The sequence below is a fragment of the Nyctereutes procyonoides genome, unplaced genomic scaffold, assembly GCF_905146905.1.
Source record: "Nyctereutes procyonoides isolate TBG_1078 unplaced genomic scaffold, NYPRO_anot_genome, whole genome shotgun sequence".
NCBI lineage: Eukaryota > Metazoa > Chordata > Mammalia > Carnivora > Canidae > Nyctereutes > Nyctereutes procyonoides.
In genome coordinates this window covers 31,088,734-31,111,899 of record NW_026575052.1, presented here as the reverse complement: position 1 = coordinate 31,111,899, position 23,166 = coordinate 31,088,734, and the positions used below count along the sequence as shown (strand labels likewise).

The following is a 23,166-nucleotide window of genomic DNA, read 5'->3' as shown; positions in this document are numbered from 1 at the left end:
AAAACCGGGAGAAACGGCAGCCTTGCGCTGGGCACTCCGGCAGGGTTAGGCCCACCTGTCGGGGCCTTTCCGGGGTGCGTGGGCGGCGCCCCGGCGGGCGGAGCTGGGCCCGGCGCCGCCGCTGCGAGGTGCGGGGCGGGCCCGCCCCTCCGGGCGCGAGCGAGCGGGAGTCCGGCTGACAAAGCCGGGCGGGGCGCCCTGGCCTCGGCCCCGCCCCGGGAGCGAAGCCCGGTTTCCGTGCGGCGGGCGGCGTGCGCGCTCCTCCCGGCGGCCGCGCAGGTGAGTGGGCCCGGGGGGAGGGGCCCGGCGGCCCCCGCAGGTGCGCGGGTGGGGACCGGAGGCCCGCGGCGCTCGCCCCTCCGCCCCGCGGTCGGAGAGGAGGCCCGGGGGAGCGGGGCCCGCGCGCAGGTGCTCCAGCAGCCCGCCTTCGCCGAGGAACGCGGGCGGGGGTGGGGGAGCCCCGCGCGGGGGCAGGTGCGTGGGGGGGGGCGCCGGCGCGGGGGCAGGTGCGCCGCGGGCAGGTGCACGGGGCGGAGATCCCGGCGCTGGGTCCTGGAATCCCGGCCTGCGCGCCGACTCAGTTCGGTTCGCTTTGGGGCGTCCCGTCGGCTCTGCAAAGGGGCTGGTGTGTGGGACGCGCGGACCCCAGGGTCCTGCCGCTCGCGCCTGGGCCGTGAGCACCCCCGGGGCCTCCCGCTGCCCTGGGCCCTGCGGAGCCTCACGGCGCGCTAACCCGCCCCTGGGTCCGTGCGGCCTCCCGCTCCGAGCCCGGCGGCCCCGAGGAGGGCAGCCCGGTCTCCGGTGCCCGCCCTGACGGCCGCGGTGAGGGCGGGGTGGCCGCCCTGTCGAAGAGCACGTCTTTTGTTATTCCATGATTCTTCACATTGACTTTCTGCTTTTTATTTAAAAATCATTTTTCTCCCTTAAACCTCCATAAGGTGTTCTAATCCAGATGCGCCACTCTGCACAGGTGAAGATAAGGTGAATCCATTAGAGCCCGGGGCACTCTTTTTTTTTTTTTTTTTTTTTTACTGGTGTGGGGAAGTAAGCTATGGGATCTCCTTTAGACACATGTGCGTCAAACAGGTTGACGTCTGTAAGACTTGCTCACCTTACTTCTGTGTTTTTGGTTCGACTTTTCATAGCAAACCGTATTTCAATTATTTATCTATTTTTGATAGTCATACAGAGAGAGAGGCAGAGACACAGGCAGAGGAAGAAGCAGACTCCATGCACCGGGAGCCTGATGTGGGATTCGATCCCGGGTCTCCAGGATCACGCCCTGGGCCAAAGGCAAGCGCCAAACCGCTGCGCCACCCAGGGATCCCCTGATTGAAATTTTCTATAATTAAACCTTTCTAATCCCCTGCGTTAAAAAAAGCCCTGAATTCTTTCTATCTCCATTGCTACCACCATGGTCCACTGGATCAAGTCAAGCCTCTTGGCCCCTTGCCTCCCGGAGTATGCTGTGGACATAGCATCCAGACTGATCCTGCTAAAACACGTCACATCGTGTCACTGCTCTACTCAGAACGCTCTGTTGACTTCTCCTCTCACTCCCAGCAAAAGCCAAAACCCTTCCCATTTGTTTTCGAGGCCCTAATAATTCAGGTGGACTTAATTCTGCCAGTTACCCTCTCTCTCTCTGTTCTCCCCCTGGCCTGCAGGGCTTCATAGGTCTTGAACTTGCCAGGCACTCCTGCTGCAAGGCGTTTGCACTAGCTTTTCCATCTGCCTGGATCACTTCCCCTGATGCCTGCCTGGCCTCCTCCTTCCCCCCTTCATTTCTACATTCAGACATCACGTTCTCTATGAAGATGTCCCAGGTCATTCTATTTAAAATTGTATAGGGATCCCTGGGTGGCGCAGCAGGGATCCCTGGGTGGCGCAGCAGTTTGGCGTCTGCCTTTGGCCCAGGACGCGATCCTGGAGACCCGGGATCGAGTCCCGCGTCAGGCTCCCGGTGCATGGAGCCTGCTTCTCCCTCTCCCTGTGTCTCTGCCTCTCTCTCTCTCTCTCTCTCTCTCTCTCTCTCTCTCTGTGTGACTATCATAAAATAAATGAAAATTAAAAAAAATATTTAAAAAAAAACTTTAGTTAAAAAAAATAAAATAAAATTGTATAAACCCTGCCGGCAAAGTGCTTTTCTTAATCAGCATTCTTAACTTTGTTCCTTACCGTCCAGTGTATTTCACTTCCCTTATCTGTTATCTGGAATCCTCCCCTCATCCCCCATTGAGTTAAGTCCCATGAGTGCAGGAATTTCCGTTGATTTTGTTCACGGATGCACTTTTAGGACGTCTGGTGTAATGGCAGGTGTTTGTAAATATTCATTGAGTGATAGGTTCCCATCTTACAAAGTGAAACAAAGCCTTAGTGGGGCACTCGAGCTGGTCATGATCTCAGAGTCGTGAGATCGAGCCCCACATCGGGGGTGGAGCCTGCTTAAGATTCTCTCTCTCCCCCTCCCTCTCCTTCTGCTCTCTCTCTGTTAAAAAAAAAAAAGCAAACAAACAAAAAACCAAAGCCTTAGGAATTTCTAAGCGGTTCAACACCACAAAGGTGAGATGCTCCAGTTAAACTTTGAGACCTTCATAGTGCCAAGTACAGTGCTACATGCCCGGTGCGTTTTCAGTAAGTGCTCGCTTCTAAGCAACGTGAGGGAGAAATTCACTGTGCCTTAAACCTCATAGTTACATTAGGGAAGAGTGTCCTTCTTTTTGTTGACAGAAAGTGGCTGGTTTTGTGAAGGACATCAACAGGTGTAGGAAAAGTGCTTTTTCTCTGCTTTATTTTTTATTTTTTATTGCTTAAAGCACTTTTTTTTAAAAAACATTGGTAGCAAGTATTTTTTTTTAATTTTTATTTTATTTATGATAGTCACACACAGAGAGAGAGAGGCAGAGACACAGGCAGAGGGAGAAGCAGGCTCCATGCACCGGGAGCCCAATGTGGGATTCGATCCCGGGTCTCCAGGATCGCGCCCTGGGCCAAAGGCAGGCGCCAAACCGCTGCGCCACCCAGGGATCCCTTGCTTAAAGCACTTTTTAAATTTTTTTGAAAAACAATATGTTGTGGGGGTTTTTTGTATTTTTTTAAAATTTTTATTTATTTATGATAGTCACAGAGAGAGAGAGAGAGGCAGAGACATAGGCAGAGGGAGAAGCAGGCTCCATGCACCGGGAGCCCGACGTGGGATTCGATCCCGGGTCTCCAGGATCACGCCCTGGGCCAAAGGCAGGCGCCAAACCGCTGCGCCACCCAGGGATCCCTATATATATATATACATTTTTTTTACTGGAAAAAAATATATATATATTTATATATATTTAAAATATATATATATTAAAAATATATATATTAAACTATTAAATTATATATATTAAATATATATATATTAAATATATATATTAAGTATATATATTTAATATATATTAAATATATATATATTAAATATATATTTAATATATATTAAATTATTAAATTAATATATATATTAAAATATATATATTAAATTATTAAATTAATATATATATTAAAATATATTATATATATTAAAAATATATTAAAATATATATATTTTAAGAATATATTATATATATTAAAAATATATATATTATATATAATTATATATATAATATATATATAATTATATTAAAAATAAATTAAAATATATATATATTAAAAATATATTATATATATTAAAATATATATATTAAATATATATATTTAATATATATATTAAATTATTAAATTAAAATATATATATATTTAAAATATATATATATTAAAAATATATATATATTTTTTTTACTGGAGTTCGATTTGCCAACATATAGCATAACACCCAGTGCTCATCCCGTCTCTGCTTTATTTTTTAGGTATATCAAAGCCCCTCGGAGATACTTTTGAGTGTCGCCGTGCAGCAACAAGGTGCCTTTGGGTGACTGCTCTATAAAGATTTCCACATGTGACTTACATGGTGGCTCTGCGTTGTACTTTTATGGAATCTTGACCTTCAGTGATTTTTTTCCCCCTCTCACAATTCAGTTTTTTAAATCTAGTATCAAGTATTCATATTTTAGAGGGGAAGCCGCAACTCCCCTAAACGGACTTTCCTGACTTCAGAAAAAAGGGCTTCAATCCCTGTGTGTAACGGACCGCGTCTCCCAGGCCATTCCAGAGCAGGATTTGAGGTGAGGAGAATGAAGAGTATTTGCTGACCCATCAGACTCTGGTATGCTCAACTATTAAATATTTTGATTTCGATGTTTCGGGAAAGGATTCTGCTTGGGGGTGTCTTGGGATCCTGCATTATTAAAATTCAGCTTCTTGTATGGTTTCTGCCCTTTGTTGTTCATAGGGCTCACAGGTAAATTAGACTTATCAATGTTTTCACTCAGAACTAAGATCTTGGGGATCCCTGGGTGGCTCAGCAGTTTAGTGCCTGCCTTCAGCCCCGGGTGTGATCCTGGAGACCAGGGATTGAGTCCCACATCAGGCTCTCTGCATGGAGCCTGCTTCTCTCACTGCCTGTGTCTCTGCCTCTCTCTCTCTCTCTCTCTCTCTCTCTATGTCTCTCATGAATAAATAAAATCTTAAAAAAAAAAACAGAACTAAGATCTTAATTTTGACTGCCCTTAAAATCATAGAGAACAATGATGATATCCCTGGCTCGTATGTGAGGTATGTTTTAAATAGTTTATGTTCTCATTTTTACATGTCTTGACAATCAGACATGATCATACTGGTTCCCTAAATATGGTCGTCTGCCATTAAGTGAATAAAATCAAGGGGATCCCTGGGGGGCTCAGCGGTTTAGTGCCACCTTTGGTCCAGGTGGTGACCCCAGGGTCCCAGGATCGAGTCCCACCTCCGGCTCCCTGCATGGAGCCTGCTTCTCCCTCTGCCTGTGTCTCTGCCTTTCTGTCAATCTCTCTCTCTCTGTGTATCTCTTGTGAATAAATAAATAAAATCTTTAAAAAAAAAAGTGAATAAAACCAAGCCTACCTGAAAGAATGACTCGCTGGGCATGAGCGATGACTTTAATCTCGGCCACAGGTGTAAAGGTCACCAATGTCATCGGATGATGGAAGGTCCAGGAGTCGGGACAGGCACTACGATGGCGTCCCAAGGGAGTCCCCGTCCGGCGACGGCCCCACAGGTACCCTGCGGACGCTCGGCGACAGTGAGCTGGCGGTGAGCGCCGATCCCTTGCCGCCGCCCCCTCTCCCGTTACAGCCGCCCTTCGGCCCAGACTTCTACTCAAGTGACACGGAGGAGCCGGCCATCGCCCCGGATCTCAAGCCCGTGAGGCGCTTCGTCCCGGAGTCCTGGAAGAACTTCTTCAGAGGGAAGGCGGCCCCGCGGTGGGGCAGGGCGGGGTCTGACGTCAGGTACATCTCGGACGGAGTGGAGTGCTCCCCGCCGGCCTCTCCTGCCAGGCCCGCCCGGCGGCCCGGCCGCGGCTCCCCCTCCCCGCCGGGCCCTCGCGGGGCGTCCCACGGAGACGCCGGCGACGCCGAGGCCGCCTGGGCCCCCGACGCCTGCGGTTGGCCGGGCGGCCGCGCGCGCTCGGGCAGCGAGAGGGAGGAGGACTTGCGGCTGAGGTACTCCTTCATGAAGTCGTGGGCCGGCCTGCTGCGCGTGCTGGGCGTGCTGGAGCTGCTGCTGGGCGCCGGCGTGTTCGCCTGCGTCACGGCCTACCTGTACAAGGACAGCGAGTGGTACAACCTGGTCGGCTACGGGCAGCCCTACGGCCTGGGCGGCGCGGGCGGCCTGGGCGGCGGCTACTACTACGGGGGCCCCAGGACGCCCTTCGTGCTCGTGGTCGCCGGCCTGGCCTGGGTCAGCACGGTCGGCGTGCTGGTGCTCGGCATGACCACCTACTACCGGGCCATCCTCCTGGACTCCAGCTGGTGGCCCCTCACGGAGTTCGCCCTTAACGTCGCCCTGTTTATCCTGTACATGGCCGCGGCCATCGTGTACGTCAACGACACCAACCGCGGGGGCCTGTGCTCCTACCCGCTGTTCAACACGCCCATGAACGCGCTGCTCTGCCGGGTCGAGGGGGGCCAGGTCGCTGCCCTCATCTTCCTCTTCGGCATCACCATCGTCTACCTCATCGGAGCCTTGGTTTGCCTGAAGCTGTGGAGGCACGAGGCGGCCCGGAGGCACAGGCAGTACCTGGAGCCGCGGGAGGTGAGACCTGCGGGCCCTTTGCTGCGGCCGCTGCCCCTGCCCCTGCCCCTGCCCCTGCCCGGTGGGCCGTTCCCGCAAAACGCCTCGTCCTCAAAGCAAAGGTGTTTATAAAAGCCCTTGTGTTATTTTGTTTCATTTATTTATTTTATTTTATTTATTTATTTTTATTTTACTTTGTTTTATTTTAATTTTATTTTATTTTACTTTATTTTATTTTACTTTATTTCATTTATTTTATGTTTTACTTTATTTTATTTTATTTGCTTTATTTTACTTTTATTTATTTTATTTGCTTTATTTTACTTTTATTTGCTTTATTTTACTTTACTTTTATTTTGTTTTAGTTTACTTTTATTTTACTTTATTACATTTATTTGTTTTATTTTACTTTATTTTACTTCATTTTATTTGCTTTATTTTACTTTATTTGATTTATTTCATTTGCTTTATTTTACTTTATTTTATTTGTTTTATTTTATGTATTTTACTTTATTCCATTTATTTTATTTTCCTTTATTTCATTTGTTTTATTTTACTTTATTTTATTTGTTTTATTTTACTTTATTTGTTACTTTATTTTATCATTTTTAATTTTTTTAAAGATTTTATTTATTTATTCATGAGAGATACAGAGAGAGAGGCAGAGACACAGGCAGAGGGAGAAGCAGGCTCCACGCAGTGAGCCCAACATGGGACTCGATTCCGGGTCTCCAGGATCACGCCCTGGGCCAAAGGTAGGCGCCAAACTGCTGAGCCATCCAGGGATCCACTCATTTTTCTTTCTTTTTTTTTTTAAATTTTAATTTTTATTTTAATTTTTATTTTATACGATCTGAAATTCGAAACTCCTAGCTCCCCGTATCCAACCTGCTTTCCGTGGGATGGCCCATGCCACTGCCATGTCACTTGTCGTCGACACCCCAGGCAGGTCCCAGATGTGTAATCTGATCTATGGTTCATTGGCTGCACCGTTGCCGCCGTGATGCCCAAGGGGAGCAACACGGCTACCCGATTTCTGCATCGGAGAATAATACCGTTTTCAGTACAGTAAACATGTCCACGTGGAAGCAAAAGGTTGAGGACAGCGTGGATGCTTGAGTGCAGCAAAGGTTAATTAAAAATAAATTTAAAAAGAAAACCTTTTCAGTTATCGGAGGAAAGTGTTCATTTACAGGTTACGATGAGTGCCGCTCTTTCGGTGACTAAAATTAAGAATACAGGGATCCACTTTTTTCTTTTTCTTTTTTTTTTTAAGATTTTATTTATCCATTCATGATAGAGAGAGAGAGAGAGAGGCAGAGACACACAGACTGAGGGAGAAGGAGGCTCCACGCAGGGAGCCAACATGGGACTCGATCCCGGGACTCCAGGATCGTGCCCCGCACCAAAGGCAGGCGCCAAACCGCTGAGCCACCCAGGGATCCCCTTTTCTTTTTTTTTTAAGTGTTGAGAGGCTGAGTTGCAGTGAACATGCACTGTGAACACTTGCCCAGGCATTTGGATGTTTTATTCTTATTTGGGGGTTGGGGGGAGATGAGTGTACCCAAATTAGAATGGGAGCCTGGCACTTGTTTTTATTTCTGGATTTAACTAATTAAATAGGAGAAATAATAATAATTAGTAATAATAATAGTAATAATAATAATACCTGGAGGATCAGATTCTACAAAAGCCATATTTAAAATTATTTGAGTGCTTGCGTCAGCAGCACATATAATAAAATTATTTTATTTGAAGAGTAGCAAAAATGTTAAGAGTGTGTTCTTTTAGCTTCATTATACCCTGAAATAAGTTAATGTTTTGTTTTCTTCTAAGGAGAAGTGTGTAGCAGTAATTTCTTTCTTTTTTTTTTTTTTTTAAGATTTTATTTATTCATGGAGACACAGAGAGAGGCAGAGACACTGGCAGAGGGAAAAGCAGGCTCCCTGCAGGGAGCCTGATGAGGGATTCGACCCCAGGACCCCAGGATCACACCCTGAGGCAAAGGCAGATGTGCTTAACCAGTGAGCCACCTAGGGGCCCCTGTATCAGAAATTTCTATATTACCAAAAATATCTTATTAATTTTTTCTTAATTTTAAGTCAATATATTGTGTGCGTTTTTCTTTTTGTGCTTTTCAAAGATTTCCTAGATACTGTGTAATTATAAATTATATATATATATATATATAGGCAAACCTGTAGATAAAAATGAAATCCTGTCTATATTCACTCAGTAACCTATTTATTTACTCACTGACCTATACATTTTGTGTCTAATCTTTTGCATGAATCTTATGCATAACAACGAAAAACTTTCCTGGTTGTATGAAAGATACTTTAAAGTGTTATAGGAAGAACCTCAACATTGTTTCAATTTTTTTTTTAATTTTTATTTATTTATTTATGATAGTCACAGAGAGAGAAAGAGAGAGGCAGAGACACAGGCAGAGGGAGAAGCAGGCTCCATGCACCAGGAGCCCGATGTGGGACTCGATCCCGGGTCTCCAGGATCGCGCCCTGGGCCAAAGGCAGGCACCAAACCTCAGCGCCACCCAGGGATCCCCCTCAACATTGTTTCAACGTGATCCATGCTCTCTCGTCCCAAAATATATTAATCCCAGTAGAACTCCACATAGAATCAAGTTATTTCTAAAAATTCATCGCAGCACATTAAGCCTATTTCTTAAATTCACCTCTGCATACACAAAATAAAGAATTTAAAATTTTGGGACGCCTGGGGGTGCTCAGTGGTTGAGCCTTTGGTTCAGGGCGTAACCCCGGGGTTCCAGGATCGAGTCCCACATCAGGCTCCCTGCATGGAGGCTGCTTCTCCCTCTGCCTGTTTCTGCCTCTCTTTCTCTCTGCGTCTCTCATGAATAAATAAATAAAATCTTAAAAAAAAAAAAAAAGACTTGAGTTACCTCTCACGTGGGAGCTTGTGCCAGTCTCTGTGTTGCTGTGACTTCTTAAAAGTGAGAACTTATAACGGCCTGTAGGGTTTTTTTCCCCTATTAACTTTATGACTATGACTGTTTCAAACTAATTACACGAGGTAATAGGAGCCAAGAATAAATGAGGCCTCCAGCTGATTCAACGCGATTTGCCTGTTAGTCCCTGTCCTGTGTGTGATTCCAGCTGTGTTGTGTGTTCCCGCCTGGCAGGGAGTTAGAGTGAAACCCCACCCTCCACGTCTGGTAGCCCTTCAGACGACACCAGGATCCGGAGGAGTAGCATCTGTCAAGTAGAGAAGCAACGTCTGTGAAATGGCAACTGGGCTTTAAATGCAAATGGATGAAAATATTTCCAACCAGCCCCATACCCTCTGAAAAAATCATTTTAACTTTTTTTTTTTTTAATTCTAGGTAAGTGAACCATCATTGCCATCAAAAAGGAAAATGGTAAGAATAAGGATCGCATTGTATTTGATGTCTAGATTTGCTAAATACTTTCTCCCCCGTCTGTTGACCTGTGGAGCAGATCCTCACTGTGTCTCTGAAAGCGAATCTATTACACTGAGTCTCGAACTGAACGTTGAGTTCAACTTTGAGCTTTTTTTTCTCATTGTGAAAGGATCAAATTAGACATAAACACAATGTATATTGGGCAAGACCGTAAGTTCTTATACTTCTTGTAGCTTCTTTTCATTCTCTGGGTTAAAAAAATTATGCACATGAGCAATTGGCTCTCTTTATATTTAATACTTAATTTTTTTTTAACTGAAGAACTGATTCTCTCGAACTTTCCATAGCCTTTTTAAAAGTTCTTTGCTGTTCTTTGCTGTCCTTTGCTGTCCTTTGCCGTCCTTTGCCGTCCTTCTCACCTCACTTCCAGATGATGCCAAATTCTGTTGTGGCAGGAAGAAAATTCCTATTCCAGAATTGACTAACAGCGCAGCAGTGGTCAAGGTATCTCACTTTCCTTGCCTTGATTTCTTGTCAAGTCAGAATAATAGCAATAAATCCCTACCTCACATGTCTGTTGAGAGGATTACATGAGATGCTGTCGTTACAATTATTTACGTATATGTAAATGCCTAATATATCTTAATCAAAATTTCACCTCATTGAAAAGTCCATTTTTTAAAATATTGGGCGTTATTTCTAAGCAAGAGGTTGAGAATCCAGCCTTTGGAACTTTTTCTTTGGAAAGGGAGTGCGTTTACTTGGTTTAGAATTCAAAGGGTCTCTAGTCCGAAGTCTTCTCTCATGCCAGTTCCTCAGCTTTACAGCTCTCCCAACTGGAAGGAACTGGTGTCATCAGGGCCTTGTGGTTCCTTTCAGATGTACGTTCATATTACTCATACGTGTAAATATATGCATGCACACACAGATGCTAGTACCTCATACACATGGATATGCCCCTTATATTTTCTTTCGTAACAGTATGTTTCTAAGCTGTTTCCTTACTGGTACATAAAGAACTGGATTCTCCTTTTATAGCTAAATAGTATTGCATTGTATGAATGTGTACGCTTGTTTTGACTGCCAGGTTGCCTCATAGGTGAAAAACGATAATATCTAAGGTAGTTCTAATGTGCATTTTTCTTATAAGGAGTGAGATTGAGCATTTTTCATGTATTATGTTGCTTTTCCTTCCCTGTTAACTTTTTTGTATCCAGTCCATTTTTTTTATTGAATTGCTCGTTTTTTGTTCTTTTTTTTTTTAAGATTTTATTTATTTATTCATGAGAGGCACACAGAGGGGCAGAGACACAGGCAGAGGGAGAAGCAGGCTCCCTGCAGGGAGCCCGATGTGGGACTCGATCCCAGGACCCTGGGGGTCATGCCCTGAGCCAAAGGCAGACACCCAACTGCTGAGCCACCCAGGCATCCCTGGATTGCCTGTTTATAAAGTTCTTTAAGTGCATACATTTTGAAAATACCTTTTATAGGTGGGTTTTTTTTTTCAACTTTATTCTCTAGCACAAATACTATATGAAAATGTTTGGTTCACAGTAAAGTGAGGGATTTCTGGAGTGGACAGATGACACTTTGTCCAAGGGATTGTGGTGAATACATCCGTGTCGACATTCATTCCTTGAACAAGCTATGTCCCAATTAGATGGTGGGCTAGTGATATGAATACTATGTGGTGCATCATCTCCATTTCCTGGGAGTTTTTACAAATCTAGTGGAAAAGAAAACCATAGACAAAGTGTCTGTGTATGTGTGGAATAGAGAGTAAGCAAGAACTACAAAACTAAACTTGTTTCTCAAAAAAAAAAAAAAAAAAAAAGATTTATGTTCCCTGCTATTTCCTGGGGAAATCAATTTATTGATGATAACGTCTCAAACTCAGAATTTTTCATTGTCAGAGCATCTTTTGGGAACTGTAATTTTGTTTAAAAGATTTATTTATTTATTCATGAGAGACACACAGAGAGAGAGAGAAAGGCAGAGACACAGGCAGAGTGAGAAGCAGTCTCATGCAGGGAGCCCGATGCGGGACTCGATCCCAGGACCCTAGGATCATGCCCTGAGCCGAAGGCAGACGCTCAACCACTGAGCCACCCAGGTGTCCCTTTTGGGAACTGTAATTAGCCAGAGTTTTTAATGGGTCAGTTGCCTTAAATTACTTCTGACACTTAGGTTATCTGAATTGCAGTTTGCAGTGGAGCCTTGCTGAGATCCATAAATCTTTGGAAATCATGATACTTGAGCAGCCTTGACTAACCAGGGATGGGATAAATGAGGCTGGGCTCGGGTGGTCTACAGAAGACTGAGGACTTCCTCTATCCCAAGGCAATATGGACCTAGAGCTCCACACCAATGCACTATGCATATTGTTCCTATGGTTCCAGTGGTATTACTATGTGCCTGTGGCTTTTTCTTTGATCTTATTGTACTTTGTTTTAACTTCCTGATTCCCTTGTGTGTTAATTTTTGATATTTATATATTATTGCTGTCAGGATGTGCATTTCAGTTAGGCTTGTTGTAACTCAGTGGTACTCACAATCAGAGTAAGCTAAATGGATGCTCACTTTTAAACTGTTATATAACAGGTAGATAGACCAACAGACAGTAAGAAAGCAGCTGCCTTTAAGAGGGCCACCACCTAACTGTGGGAAGCCAGGGGAGAAGGAGACTTAACTTTTCATCATATACCCTATTGGCCTTTCGAATTATATGTCAGGTGTATGTATATATTACCTTTTCAAAAATTTTTTAAGTTTTTAACGATTTAAATTAATAAACAACTTCAAATAAAATTGGCAAGCAAGGTAGAGCATATGTTTAAAGCATTAATAATACTAACCCTTTGAGATTTAAGCGCAGCTTCCTTAATTTACCCTATGGCTGCCTTCCAGTATTAGTACAAAGACCTAGGTGACGTTGACCAAATGAAGAGAGCCCTCCTCCCAGTTGGGAGTCATCATGGGAATGGCTCAGTCAGATGTGGCCCAATACCCTCATTCCCTGTTGCCAGTACTACTGCCTTAACCCTTCGGTAACTCCTGCCTCTCAGAGGGACTGACCTGGAAACCCGTGAACCCACCCTAGCCGGGAATGACCGTCATGGCTGCGTGGCAGCCCGGTGAGAGTCCTAAAATAATGCTGATTGCGTGGAAAATACCCAGCTGAAAAGGACTTTAGAAGACAGTCCCTGAGGATGATCTGAAACCTGCTTCCTCATGCTAGCACTCTGACTCGCTAACCCTGACATCAGATTATGCTATCACCTATTCACAAGACTTTCTAAAAGTTGACAGACAAATCAAGGCGTGACAAGTGAGTCTCAGGCGTGCAACATGGTGATTCGACTTCTCTAGACGTTTATGCCGTGCTCACCGCGGGTGTAGCTGCCATCCGTCCCCACACAACACTCTTACATGGACTACATTCCTTACGCTGGGCTTTTTATCCCTGTGACTTAAATAAGTTCACTGGAAGGGGACCGCCCGACTCACTTTCACCCATTTTGCCCAACCCCCAACCCCCCTCCTCAGCGTGTGTGTTTGTTTTTTTTTTTTTTTTAATGTGAAAAGCTTAGTAATTATAACCATACCATTATTTAGCCCGGTGCTTAATTACTTTCTCTTACCCCACAGTAAGAGGTTTCCTTGATACCTGCTGACAAGACTCGTTTTCCCTAGAAGCAAAGAAGGGTCCCGTGAAACCTGGGGCTGTGTGTTTGTAGTCGGGAATACTGTTTGAGAGGGGCGCGTTCCAGGGCTGGAGCCTAGTGCAGCCTTCCAGGAAGAGCCTAAAGAGGTTTTGATTCTTTTGTCTTATCTGTACTTTCAGATCTTTTTTTTTTTTTTTCCTCAGTGAGGATTTCTGAACTGATGATCGGTGATATTTCACCCAAATACAGTGGAGGAAAATCTTAAGAGCACAAAAACAGAAAAATTTAAAGCAGATAAAATAGTCCCAGTGAAAATCATCTGACTTCTTAAAGCTCCCTTTTTGTATTAAAAAGTGAATCTTAGAATCAGGGCTGGGCAAGTAAGGAAGATGAAGAGTTCCTGCTTGGAAAACTTTACCTAGGGGAAAAAAAATTTTACCTGGGCAGAGTTTATGATTTTGACCCAGAAATCTGAGCTTGACACCTGGGGCTGCTGCCAAACTCAAGAGGGTTGGCTTGCTCCCTAGTGGCTCCCTCCACCAGCTGTGTGGCAGGTGGATTGTTAAATATTTAGAAGCTAAAGAGGGATGCCTTGAAATAGAAATCCATTTATTGAAGCCAAGAAGAGGCTCCCCTCATTTTATTTTACTGTTAAAGATTTTATTTTATTTGAGAGGGAGAGCACGAGGCAGCAGGGGGTGGGGGGTGCAGAGGGAGGGGGAAGTGGGCTCCCCGCTGAGGAGGGAGCTAGATGCCGGACTTGATCCCAGGCTCCCAGCGTCATGACCTGAGCTGAAGGCGGATACTCAACCGAGCCAGTCACCCAGGAGCCCCGAAGTTCTGGGTTTTAATCATGGCTTTTCCACTTCCTGGCTGTGAGGCCCTAGAAAATTTACTTAACCTCTCTGAATCTTATACTGCTTCCAGCGTAAAATGGAAACCCCTGTCCCGGCTTCCACCAGCCTCACCGGTGTGGTTGGTGTTCTGGGCCCTGCCCATTGGGGTCCCTGAACAGCCTTTCCCCAAAGCTGCACATGCGTATCAGCCTGCCCATTCCAGACTGGACTCCCCTGGGCGTTGACACTCCTGCTTCCTGTCCGTCGGTATTTTAGCGCTTGGAGGCCAGTGGCCCACAACTTCCTCTCTGGGCCTTTTCATCTTGTGGGCCTTTTCTCCTGTTTTGAATGTACCATTTTTTAAAACAGATTTTTTTTTTTTAAATTTTATTTGAGAGAGAGAGAAGAGCGTGTGCGTACAAGCAGGGGGGAGCAGCACAGGGAGATGGAGAAGCCGACTCAGGGGCTCCATCTCAAGATCCAGGGATCGTGACCTGAGCTAAAGGCAGATGCTTAACCAACTGAACCCCATGGGCACCCCTTGAGTGTACCATTTTTTACCAAAAAGACCTCAAGGAACTTTCCCGTTGGGCAATCGGGGAGACTTCAGCCAGGGCACCACAGGTTCAGGACTCTTGGAGAACTGAAAGGCCTCCACTGCCTTTCCTCCGGGTTGGCTTGCTTTCCTTTCTCAGGCAGTGAGAACAGTGTAACTTGCCTCCCTTTCCGACCTACTTGGGGACTCTGTGGGGTTGGTGCATATGCAGTTCCCCAAGACACTTTTTTTCCCTCTTTCCATTTAAGGAGCCTTGTTCCACTCTTTCCCCTGAATTTCTAATTTTTAAAAAAGATTTTATTATTCATTCATGAAAGACAGAAAGGCAGAGACACAGGCAGAGGGAGAAGCAGGCTCCACGCAGGGAACCCAACATGGGACTCGATCCCAGGACTCCAGGATCACGCCCTGGGCCAAAGGCAGGCACTAAACCGCTGAGCCACCCAGGGATCCCCCTGAATTTCTAATTTTGAACTACGTTTTGTATTCTCTTATAGCTAGTTGGGGGTATAAATCCTAAATAAAGTGCGTAAGACCCCACATTTAACATTTCATCACCCGCATGTGACACACACACACCTGTTTACCTGTCAGGTGGTCCCCCTTACCTGCCACGAAGGCATTCAGAACAGCTGTGTGACCATAAAGCATGCGTTTCGCAAGTGAAATACTAATCGTGGCTTCCACCTTCTCCCCACTGTTTTCGTCTAAGAGTAAATTCGTGGGTCTTTTTTTCCCCTTCTCCTTCTGCCTCTGTTTACAAATAAATCCTCTTTTTCTCCCAAACTGTAGTGTGAAGTGGCCATCAGCGGTGACAGACAGAGAGACCAAGAGGTTAACTTCAAGGAACTGAGACCAACAAAAATGAAACCTGAATTCCTGAGTGGGCACATCCCTCCCGGCCACATCCCTAAACCCATCGTGATGCCCGACTATGTGGCGTGAGTGTCTGTCCAAACCCTTCTTTGAGGTAGAAAGAGAGAAACGCCCCCACGTGGGCGTTTCATCTTCCTGTTGCTCTCTAAGGCCATGCCCTCTGCTTAGAATCATTTCTATGTAAACAGTTGTCTGTTGCCCAGGAGGTAATATATTGAACTGAAGATACTACTGCGTGGCCAGGGAGGAGCGAGCTAAGCTTGTTGCTGGTTCAGCCTGTTTTCAGTGAAACAGTTACAACGTTGGTTAACTTTTCTCGCCCCCACTCAGAAAATACCCTGTGATTCAGACAGAAGATGATCGGGAGCGCTATAAGGCTGTGTTCCAAGACCAGTTCTCGGAGTACAAAGAGCTCTCTGCCGAAGTCCAGGCGGTCCTGAGGAAGTTTGATGAGCTGGATGCAGTGATGAGCAGATTGCCGCGTTGTTCAGAAAACCAACAGGTCAGTGCCTGCAGTCACCTGGGGGGAGCCGCCAGAGGAAGGATCAAATCTGACCTTCCCATGAGTGGGGGGGGGGGGGGGGAGGCCACATGAACCCTGTGCCTTTGCTGTCTGTCTAGGAAAGTTATTTGAGATCCTCAGGGGCACACGAGTCAGGATTACGATTCACATTATGTAGTTTCCTGTCTTTTACCCTCAATTATTATTATTTTTTAAAAGATTTTATTTATTCATGAGAGACACACAGAGAGAGAGGCAGAGACACAGGCAGAGGGAGAAGCAGGCTCATGCAGGGAGCCCGATGTGGGACTTGATCCCAGGACTCCAGGATCACGCCCTGAGCCAAAGGCAGGCACCAAACCACTGAGCTACCCAGGCGTCCCTTTACCCTCAATTATTAAATAGTTTAAATAGTCATAAAACAATTGTTTTCCTTTTATTTCTTTTAAGATTTTATTTATTTATTCATAAGAGACACAGAGAGAGAGAGAGGCAGAGACACAAGATGAGAGAGAAGCAGACTCCATGCAGGGAGCCCGATCTGGGACTCAAACCCAGGACCCTGGAGTCATGCCCTGGACCAAAGGCAGACGCTCAACCCCTGAGCCACCCAGGGATCCTCTATTTTCTTATTTAAGTAAACTATGAGTTTGCCTTAGATACATACTGAGTCTATCAGGGTCCCCAAGGAGACCGATGGCACGCTTAAACTAAGATCAGTCAAGAGAGATTTATCCACAAAGGGGGGAGCATCCAGTGGTCATGCCTTCTCTGCATTGTCCAGGGCTAAGTGACGGCCAAGTGGTCACTGCCCCAGATCCAAAGAGCACATGGTACATGAGGACGGATCATAGATCTGAGCTGCTGGGCCCAACCAGACTGGTCGCCGACATGGTAGCAGAGGAAACCAGGGGCTCCCTCCCTTTCTGTCCCGTTCTGGAGTTGGTGGAGGGTTTCTCATCTTAAGATTTCTGAAATGAGGAATGCCCTGATAATCAGCGGCATTTTTTTTTTATCAGATGTACGTTTTTTTTATTGAGACACAGTTCACATACCATAAAATTCATTTATTTATTTATTTATTTATTTATTTATTTATTTATTTATTTGAAATATTTTATTTATTCATGAGAGACACAGAGAGAGGCAGAGACACAGGCAGAGAAGCAGGCTCCCCGTGGGGAGCCTGATGCTGGACTTGAACCCAGGACCCTGGGGTCACGCTCTGAGCCAAAGGCGGACGCTCAACCACTGAGCCACCCAGGCGTCCCTTCAGTGTACATTTAAACCACTTTAAATTACAAAGTTCTCGGGCAGCCCAGGTGGCTCAGTGGTTTAGCGCCGCTTTCAGCCCAGGGCATGATCTTGGAGACCCGGGATCGAGTCCCACGTCAGGCTCCATGCATAGAGCCTGCTTCTCCCTCTGCCTGTGTCTCTGCCTCTCTCTGTGTGTGTATTCTCATGAATAAATAAATAAAATCTTTTAAAAATAAATAAATTACAAAGTTCTCTAAGCCAAAATACCTAGACTAGTAGCATTTTCCCAATCTTGGAGCAAAGGAACGGTTTTGTCTATGAGATGCCAGTACCAGGAAGCAGGAGAAATCCAGCAAATATTGCAGGTCAAGGGTTGCTTAGTACCATTTGAAGGGTCAGTAAGGTCCACAGGTCCAAAAAGGTCCCCCAAATTTATAGGCCCTCAGAGGAGTGCAGGAAGGATTGAGCAAGGCTGCAGGAAACCGGTTGGGCCCACACTGGGGAGAGCAAGCTGCTTGACAGACATGTCACGGAGCGATCCAATCGTGCCATGTAGTTTGAGCCTAGCCCACGGGGCTCTGGTTTGTGGGCTCTGTGTAGTGGACAAGGGCTCGGGCATGCAGGTCTGCCTTTGAGGACTGGCAGGGTTCCCATTAGAGAGGGGCTGAGACTGGGTCCTCCCACGATATTTTGGTACAGCGTCATCAACCGTCGTTTCCTCTGGTTTGCACACAGCATGGTAAGTACGTAAGTAGCCAAAAGTACGTAAGGCCACAGCGAGTCTCAGAGTCTCCTCACGTCCGTCTCTAAAGTGGAGATAGTGACTGTATCACGAAAGCGAACTTCTCATCAGGCATCTGCTGCAGCTGGCAAGGCCCATTCATTTCCTAACAGGGCCTCAGGAAGGTGTTCAGCGCAGCGGGCTGGTGTGGAGGCACAGGTTCTCTCACAAACCTGGTTGTGTGCCCTTGAAAAGTTTACCGCATGACTTTCCTAAGCCTATAAAATAGGAATATTGCTTAAAATCATCTCTCTGGTCCTTGCTGTCTTTTTTTTTTTTTCCTAGCTGTCTTAAATTCAGTTTCTCTGACAGACTCTAGGAAAAGTTTTGCCACTCTTACACCTGCCTGCATCTCTGTCACAGCAACCCCTGGCCCCAGGCAGCCCGCCCACTCCCAGTTAAGGGCCTCTTCATACAGGTGACAACTGAATGAGCAGGGTCATTCTTTATGCTGGCATCGAGATCAAAACACAAATGAAGCTCACGCAGGAGGCTTTGAAGAACTAAAATATATTGCAAAAAGAATGTTGGGTGGGTGATGAGAAATGTTCTCATTATCATATTATATTATATTATTATATTTTATATTTTATTTATTATAGTGTCTGACAACTTGAGCACACAAGTTTCCTTGGATAAATGAGGGCCTTGCTCTAGTAATCTGTTCCCTTTGGATAGACTGTTCAATCCATTAACAAATCTCATATGTGCCGTAAAACTTAGAAGGAACCTTACTAGTTATTTTTGAAAGTCGAATAGTCTCAACCGTTTAATCCCCGTGTGTAATGTGGTTATGACATACCAAGGACTGTACGAGGACCATTTCAAATATGTGAACCTTCTCACCACTTTATGAAGCACTTGGGGTTATTATTTCCACCTCAGTAAGGAAACAGAGTCTTAGGATAAAAGGCTTGCCGAGCATCAGACAAGTGGCAAGCAGTGGCCCTGGGATTCAGTTCAGGTTTCACACGGGCGGGTCCTTTCTCTCTTGTTCACCCCAGCGCATGGCGCATGACGGGTAGTAAGCCCCCTAATCGTCATCCAGTTCATCAAATTCTAGTGCATGAATATTTTCATTATAGTCTTCAATACAAATTATTCCCTGTTCTAATTCCCAGTGTACGCTGAGATATTAGGAGACAATCTGAGTAAAAGCAAGTGTCTTAATTCAAGTATCTACAATATGTTATTTTTAGGAACATGAGAGAATTTCAAGAATCCATGAAGAGTTTAAGAAAAAAAAGAACGTGAGTAAAACCATTTTCTTCGGGATCCCTGGGTGGCTCAGCAGTTTAGTGCCTCCCTTCGGCCCAGGGCCTGATCCTGGAGTCCTGGGATCAAGTCCCATAAAGTCCCATGTCGGGCTCCCTGCATGGAGCCTGCTTCTCCCTCTGCCTGTTGTCTTCCCCCCCCCCCTCCATCTCTAATGAATGAGTAAATAAAATCTTTAAAAAAAATCATTTTCTTTTCAAAGTATGTTCCTCTCCAGGTACAGTGATGTCAGCTGACAAACCTTAGAGTCTTTCAGCTAAAGTCGTTTGTTTTTAGTATTTCTTCAGATGCTACGTACTAGAGAATAGGAGTGGCTCCTGAATGCCTTTTCTTCTCCTCTCTGTCCTGAACACATTCTGTTATAACCTGGTTTCTAGCAACCTAGAGAAAGGAGCACCAATATAGGACTTTTCACTGCCACTTCCTTCAAAAAAAATTAAGTTATTATATGTTTTTTACTCCATCCTTAATTGCATAGGTCAGTAGAGGCTGGAGAGAGCTTTTATTCATCTTTTCCATATGTATTATTTGCTTTTAATATATTTTAAAGTACTGAAGGTTAAGGTTGTCTCAGCTCTCTGTATTTCCTACTCAACTTTGCTGTGAAACTAAAAGTTTTCTAAAAAATAAAATCTACTTTAACAATGCAGAGAGCATAACTGTTATTAGGAAGATTTTCAAACCTGTTGTAGAAAATCTGCTATGAAGGGTCAGTTTCTGGATGATAATCTACATTTTCTAGGTTCTTCACTGAGGAAACAGGAGGCTAAAATAATGTTTCTTTTCCAGGATCCCACGTTTCTGGAAAAAAAAGAACGCTGTGATTATCTGAAGAATAAACTTTCTCACATAAAGCAAAGAATCCAAGAATATGATAAAGTAATGAATTGGAATGTACAAGGTTATTCTTAAACCTTATTTGAAACCACTTTTTTAATATTAAGCTTAATATTTATTTACTGTCCTTTTCGTGCCAGTCTGTGCTGAGAAGCAAGTGCTTCCTGCATTGGCTTCTAGTTGATTTAGCTGGTATATCATGCCATGTTTGTACAATTTCACTTCAGACATTTCAAAACAAATTCGTATTTACCGAGGGCCTTTACTCAGGATGGAAGAAATGCTACGTCTGTGTACGTTTTATATCTATCCTATTAAAAGTTGTTTAGAGATCACATCCTCACAGCATGATGAGCACACAGCGTGTCACTTCTGGTGCTGCTTTTTTTCATCTTTAACTTGGGCAGGCTCCTGGGATTTCTCTAGAACACATTTCTCTTCCAAGCCAAGGTATCCTGCCTTCTCTTGAAAGGGCTTTGAATCCGAGATCAACATTTTCAAGTCTTATGATCTCAGGCAAGTTACCTCATCTCTCTCTGTGCCTATTCTCTGTAAAAATGGACCTAAGAGGAGTGCCTACCTTGGAGAGGGTTGTTCTGAGGGTGAAATGAGTCCTGTCTGGAAAGCACTGAGCGGAGACCCCAGTACGTTTTACACAGTCCATCAGAGGGTGCAGACTGCAGAAGCGATCGTCACTTGAACAAACTGCCAAGGAAGGGTTCTTAATGAGCAAGCTCCAGCAGCTACCCAGGAGGCCCATGTGTCTCATGGATTTCTTTTTCTGCGATCGATAACTCTTATCACCTGTCGCCAGAGGTGGATGCTTCCCTGTGGTCCTGGGCCCACTGAGGTCAGCCTGGCCGTTCCTGTCCACGTCCAGGACAGGGATTGTGTGACCACTGTTGCCTCTCCTGCCCCTGTTGGCTGAGACTCCGTGATCCTACATTTACTTAGAATGTCCTTTTGATGTAATGCTTCACCTTCCCAAGCATTATCTTGGCTGCGACGCTTTATCCGCAAGAAGTGTTTTGTTTCTATTAGTATGAACAACGGACTACCTTAAAAAATGTTTTTAAAGCGTCATTGTTAATGGATCCTATTCGGCGGCATCTACCTTGCGGACAGATTCCTAGGCACAAAAGTATAACATAGCTGCCCTCTGAACAATTACTGTTTAAAGAATTTTCTAAAGCAATGAAACCAAAGAGAAGCAGTTGGAAAAGCCAGAGGCCTAAGAAGTGTTGGATATTGAATGGACTTCCTAGTTTTTCTTTATCACTGAAATCTCATTTAGTGTTTATTGTTGATATTTTAATGCCGCGACTCTCAGAGTAAGCTTACCGCCCTAAGTGTCTTGAGAGATGACACCTAAGAAAGTGCAAGGCCCCTCTAGAAGCCCCTTAACTGAAACAGCTTCACTTTCTGTTTTATATGTTAGGGCCGCATGTTAACATTTCACTTAAGAAGCACACCAATACTTTTTAAAAAGGGGAAAAAGAAAAAACCCAAAACCATGAAATAATACCATTTTGATAAATTCTAAGGAGTTAGATTCGTATAGAAATGAAGTGTTAAAGAAGTTTAACTTTGTGAAGCTTGATTCTACTATAATTGTAAGCGTTAATCTTTGAAAACTAATGTTGTAACACTAACTTTTTAAATTTTTTCATGTCAGTACCTGGGCATATTAAAATTTCGACGACTTGTTTTTTTCTGCGTACCCTTTATTGTTTGTTTTTCTAGCATTCCTATGTTGACTGGGCATGTTCTGGAAAATATTCCCCATTATCAGAAAACAAACTGAAAGTCATCAGAAACCTGTAGGTCATGATGTTCAGGTGATGATTTCTTCCTCCCCCATTATTTGCAAAAATTCAAAGCCAAGGCCACTGTGTACCGCAAGCCGAGAGGCTTACAACAACAGACGCGTGTTGTCTCATGGTTCTTGGGGCAGAAGTCTGAAATCAAGGTGTCAGCAGGGCCAAGCCCTCTCAAACCTTCTGGAAGTTACTTTGCTGGCAATTTTTGACGTTCCTTGACTTGTGTGTTTATCGCCCCAGTCCTCCACGTTCATGTTGCCTTTTCCCTGTGTCTCTGTCTTCACATGGCTGTCTCCTCATAAGGACAGCAGTCATATTGGGTTACCCACCTACCTTCTGTCCAATGACCTCATCTTAACTAATCACTCCTAGAAACACCTTATTTCCAAGTAACATTCTTAATGTGCCAGAGGTTAGAACTTTTTTTGCGGGGGAGGATACAACCCAACCCAACAGCCGCCATTAGCACGTTGTAAGATCCAGAAGCAAAGATAATATCCCTGTACATTTTTCTTTCTTGCATATGACTTTAACACGTATCCTGACTTTAAACTTAATATGAGAATGTGTCAATATACATAAAACTTAGAAAGAAGAGAAGTACGTATTCTTCACGCATTCCTTTGCCAGTTAGGTGCCAAATGCTTTTGTTGGCCAGATGCCGTTCTCGCACTGAAGATACAGGAGCTGGTGACACAGAGAACCTGAGGCTATTGTCTGGGGGGATCTGTGTGAGAAGAGCATGGCTTGGGGATGAAGCACTCGCTTTGGTTATGTGCATTTCTAGAAATGGTTTGTGTACTGAACCTGATGTTGAGATGCGCCAATGTTCAAAAGATAGGCAACATAGGAAGAATCTGGAATTTTTTTTCTGATTTGCACCTTAAAAAAAAAAAAAACTAGTGTAGAAAAAATTTTTAAGGGAAAGAAAAAAAGCTAGTAAGTAGAAAAGCTTAGAAAATAAAGAAGTCCCACCACTTTTGGGGCACTCAGCTGGCACAGTCAGTAGAGCATAGGACTCTTGATCTCAGGGTCGTGAGTTCAAGCCCCATGTTGAGGATGGAGTTTACTTTAAAAATAAATAAATAAAAGTCCCACTACTATCAGTTCAACTCCCTGGTGGGATATACTGTTGGGAATATAACTTTCTGGGCTTTTTACGATACATACAATCTTTT

The 23,166-nt window shown here is 44.6% G+C and overlaps 2 protein-coding genes across 6 annotated transcripts; one reads left to right on the top strand and one right to left on the bottom strand.

Annotated features, from left to right (window-relative positions):
• Positions 1-45: 45 nt before the first annotated feature.
• LOC129514084 (proline-rich protein 2-like) lies at positions 46-1,801 on the bottom strand. The gene is made up of 2 exons (XM_055332649.1): positions 1,687-1,801; positions 46-842 (listed from the first exon to the last, which is right to left on the bottom strand). The coding sequence occupies exons 1-2, from the start codon at positions 1,799-1,801 to the stop codon at positions 46-48; spliced, it is 912 nt and encodes a 303-aa protein (XP_055188624.1).
• MARVELD2 (MARVEL domain containing 2) lies at positions 180-21,876 on the top strand. Of its 5 annotated transcripts, XM_055331736.1 has the most exons (9): positions 180-279; positions 3,882-4,196; positions 5,062-5,164; positions 5,258-6,201; positions 9,545-9,580; positions 15,433-15,581; positions 15,847-16,018; positions 19,256-19,306; positions 20,121-21,876. In XM_055331736.1, the coding sequence occupies exons 3-9, from the start codon at positions 5,077-5,079 to the stop codon at positions 20,241-20,243; spliced, it is 1,563 nt and encodes a 520-aa protein (XP_055187711.1). In that variant the 5' UTR covers positions 180-279; positions 3,882-4,196; positions 5,062-5,076; the 3' UTR covers positions 20,244-21,876. The 5 variants fall into 5 exon arrangements, with proteins under 5 accessions (XP_055187711.1, XP_055187707.1, XP_055187710.1 ...); XM_055331732.1 differs by having other exon boundaries at positions 5,062-6,201; XM_055331734.1 differs by lacking the exon at positions 180-279 and adding an exon at positions 454-474 and having other exon boundaries at positions 5,062-6,201.
• The last annotated feature ends 1,290 nt before the right edge of the window (positions 21,877-23,166 follow it).

Coding starts and splice junctions, on each gene's coding strand:
- LOC129514084 (XM_055332649.1), bottom strand. CDS start 1,801: ATGTCTGAATGTAGAAATGAAGGGGGGAAGGAGGAGGCCAGGCAGGCA. Junction 843..1,686: donor GCAGCAGGAGTGCCTGGCAA/GTTCAAGACCTA, acceptor GCTCTTCGACAG/GGCGGCCACCCCGCCCTCAC.
- MARVELD2 (XM_055331732.1), top strand. CDS start 5,077: ATGTCATCGGATGATGGAAGGTCCAGGAGTCGGGACAGGCACTACGAT. Junction 9,581..15,432: donor TGCCATCAAAAAGGAAAATG/GTAAGAATAAGG, acceptor CCCAAACTGTAG/TGTGAAGTGGCCATCAGCGG. Junction 16,019..19,255: donor GTTGTTCAGAAAACCAACAG/GTCAGTGCCTGC, acceptor TGTTATTTTTAG/GAACATGAGAGAATTTCAAG.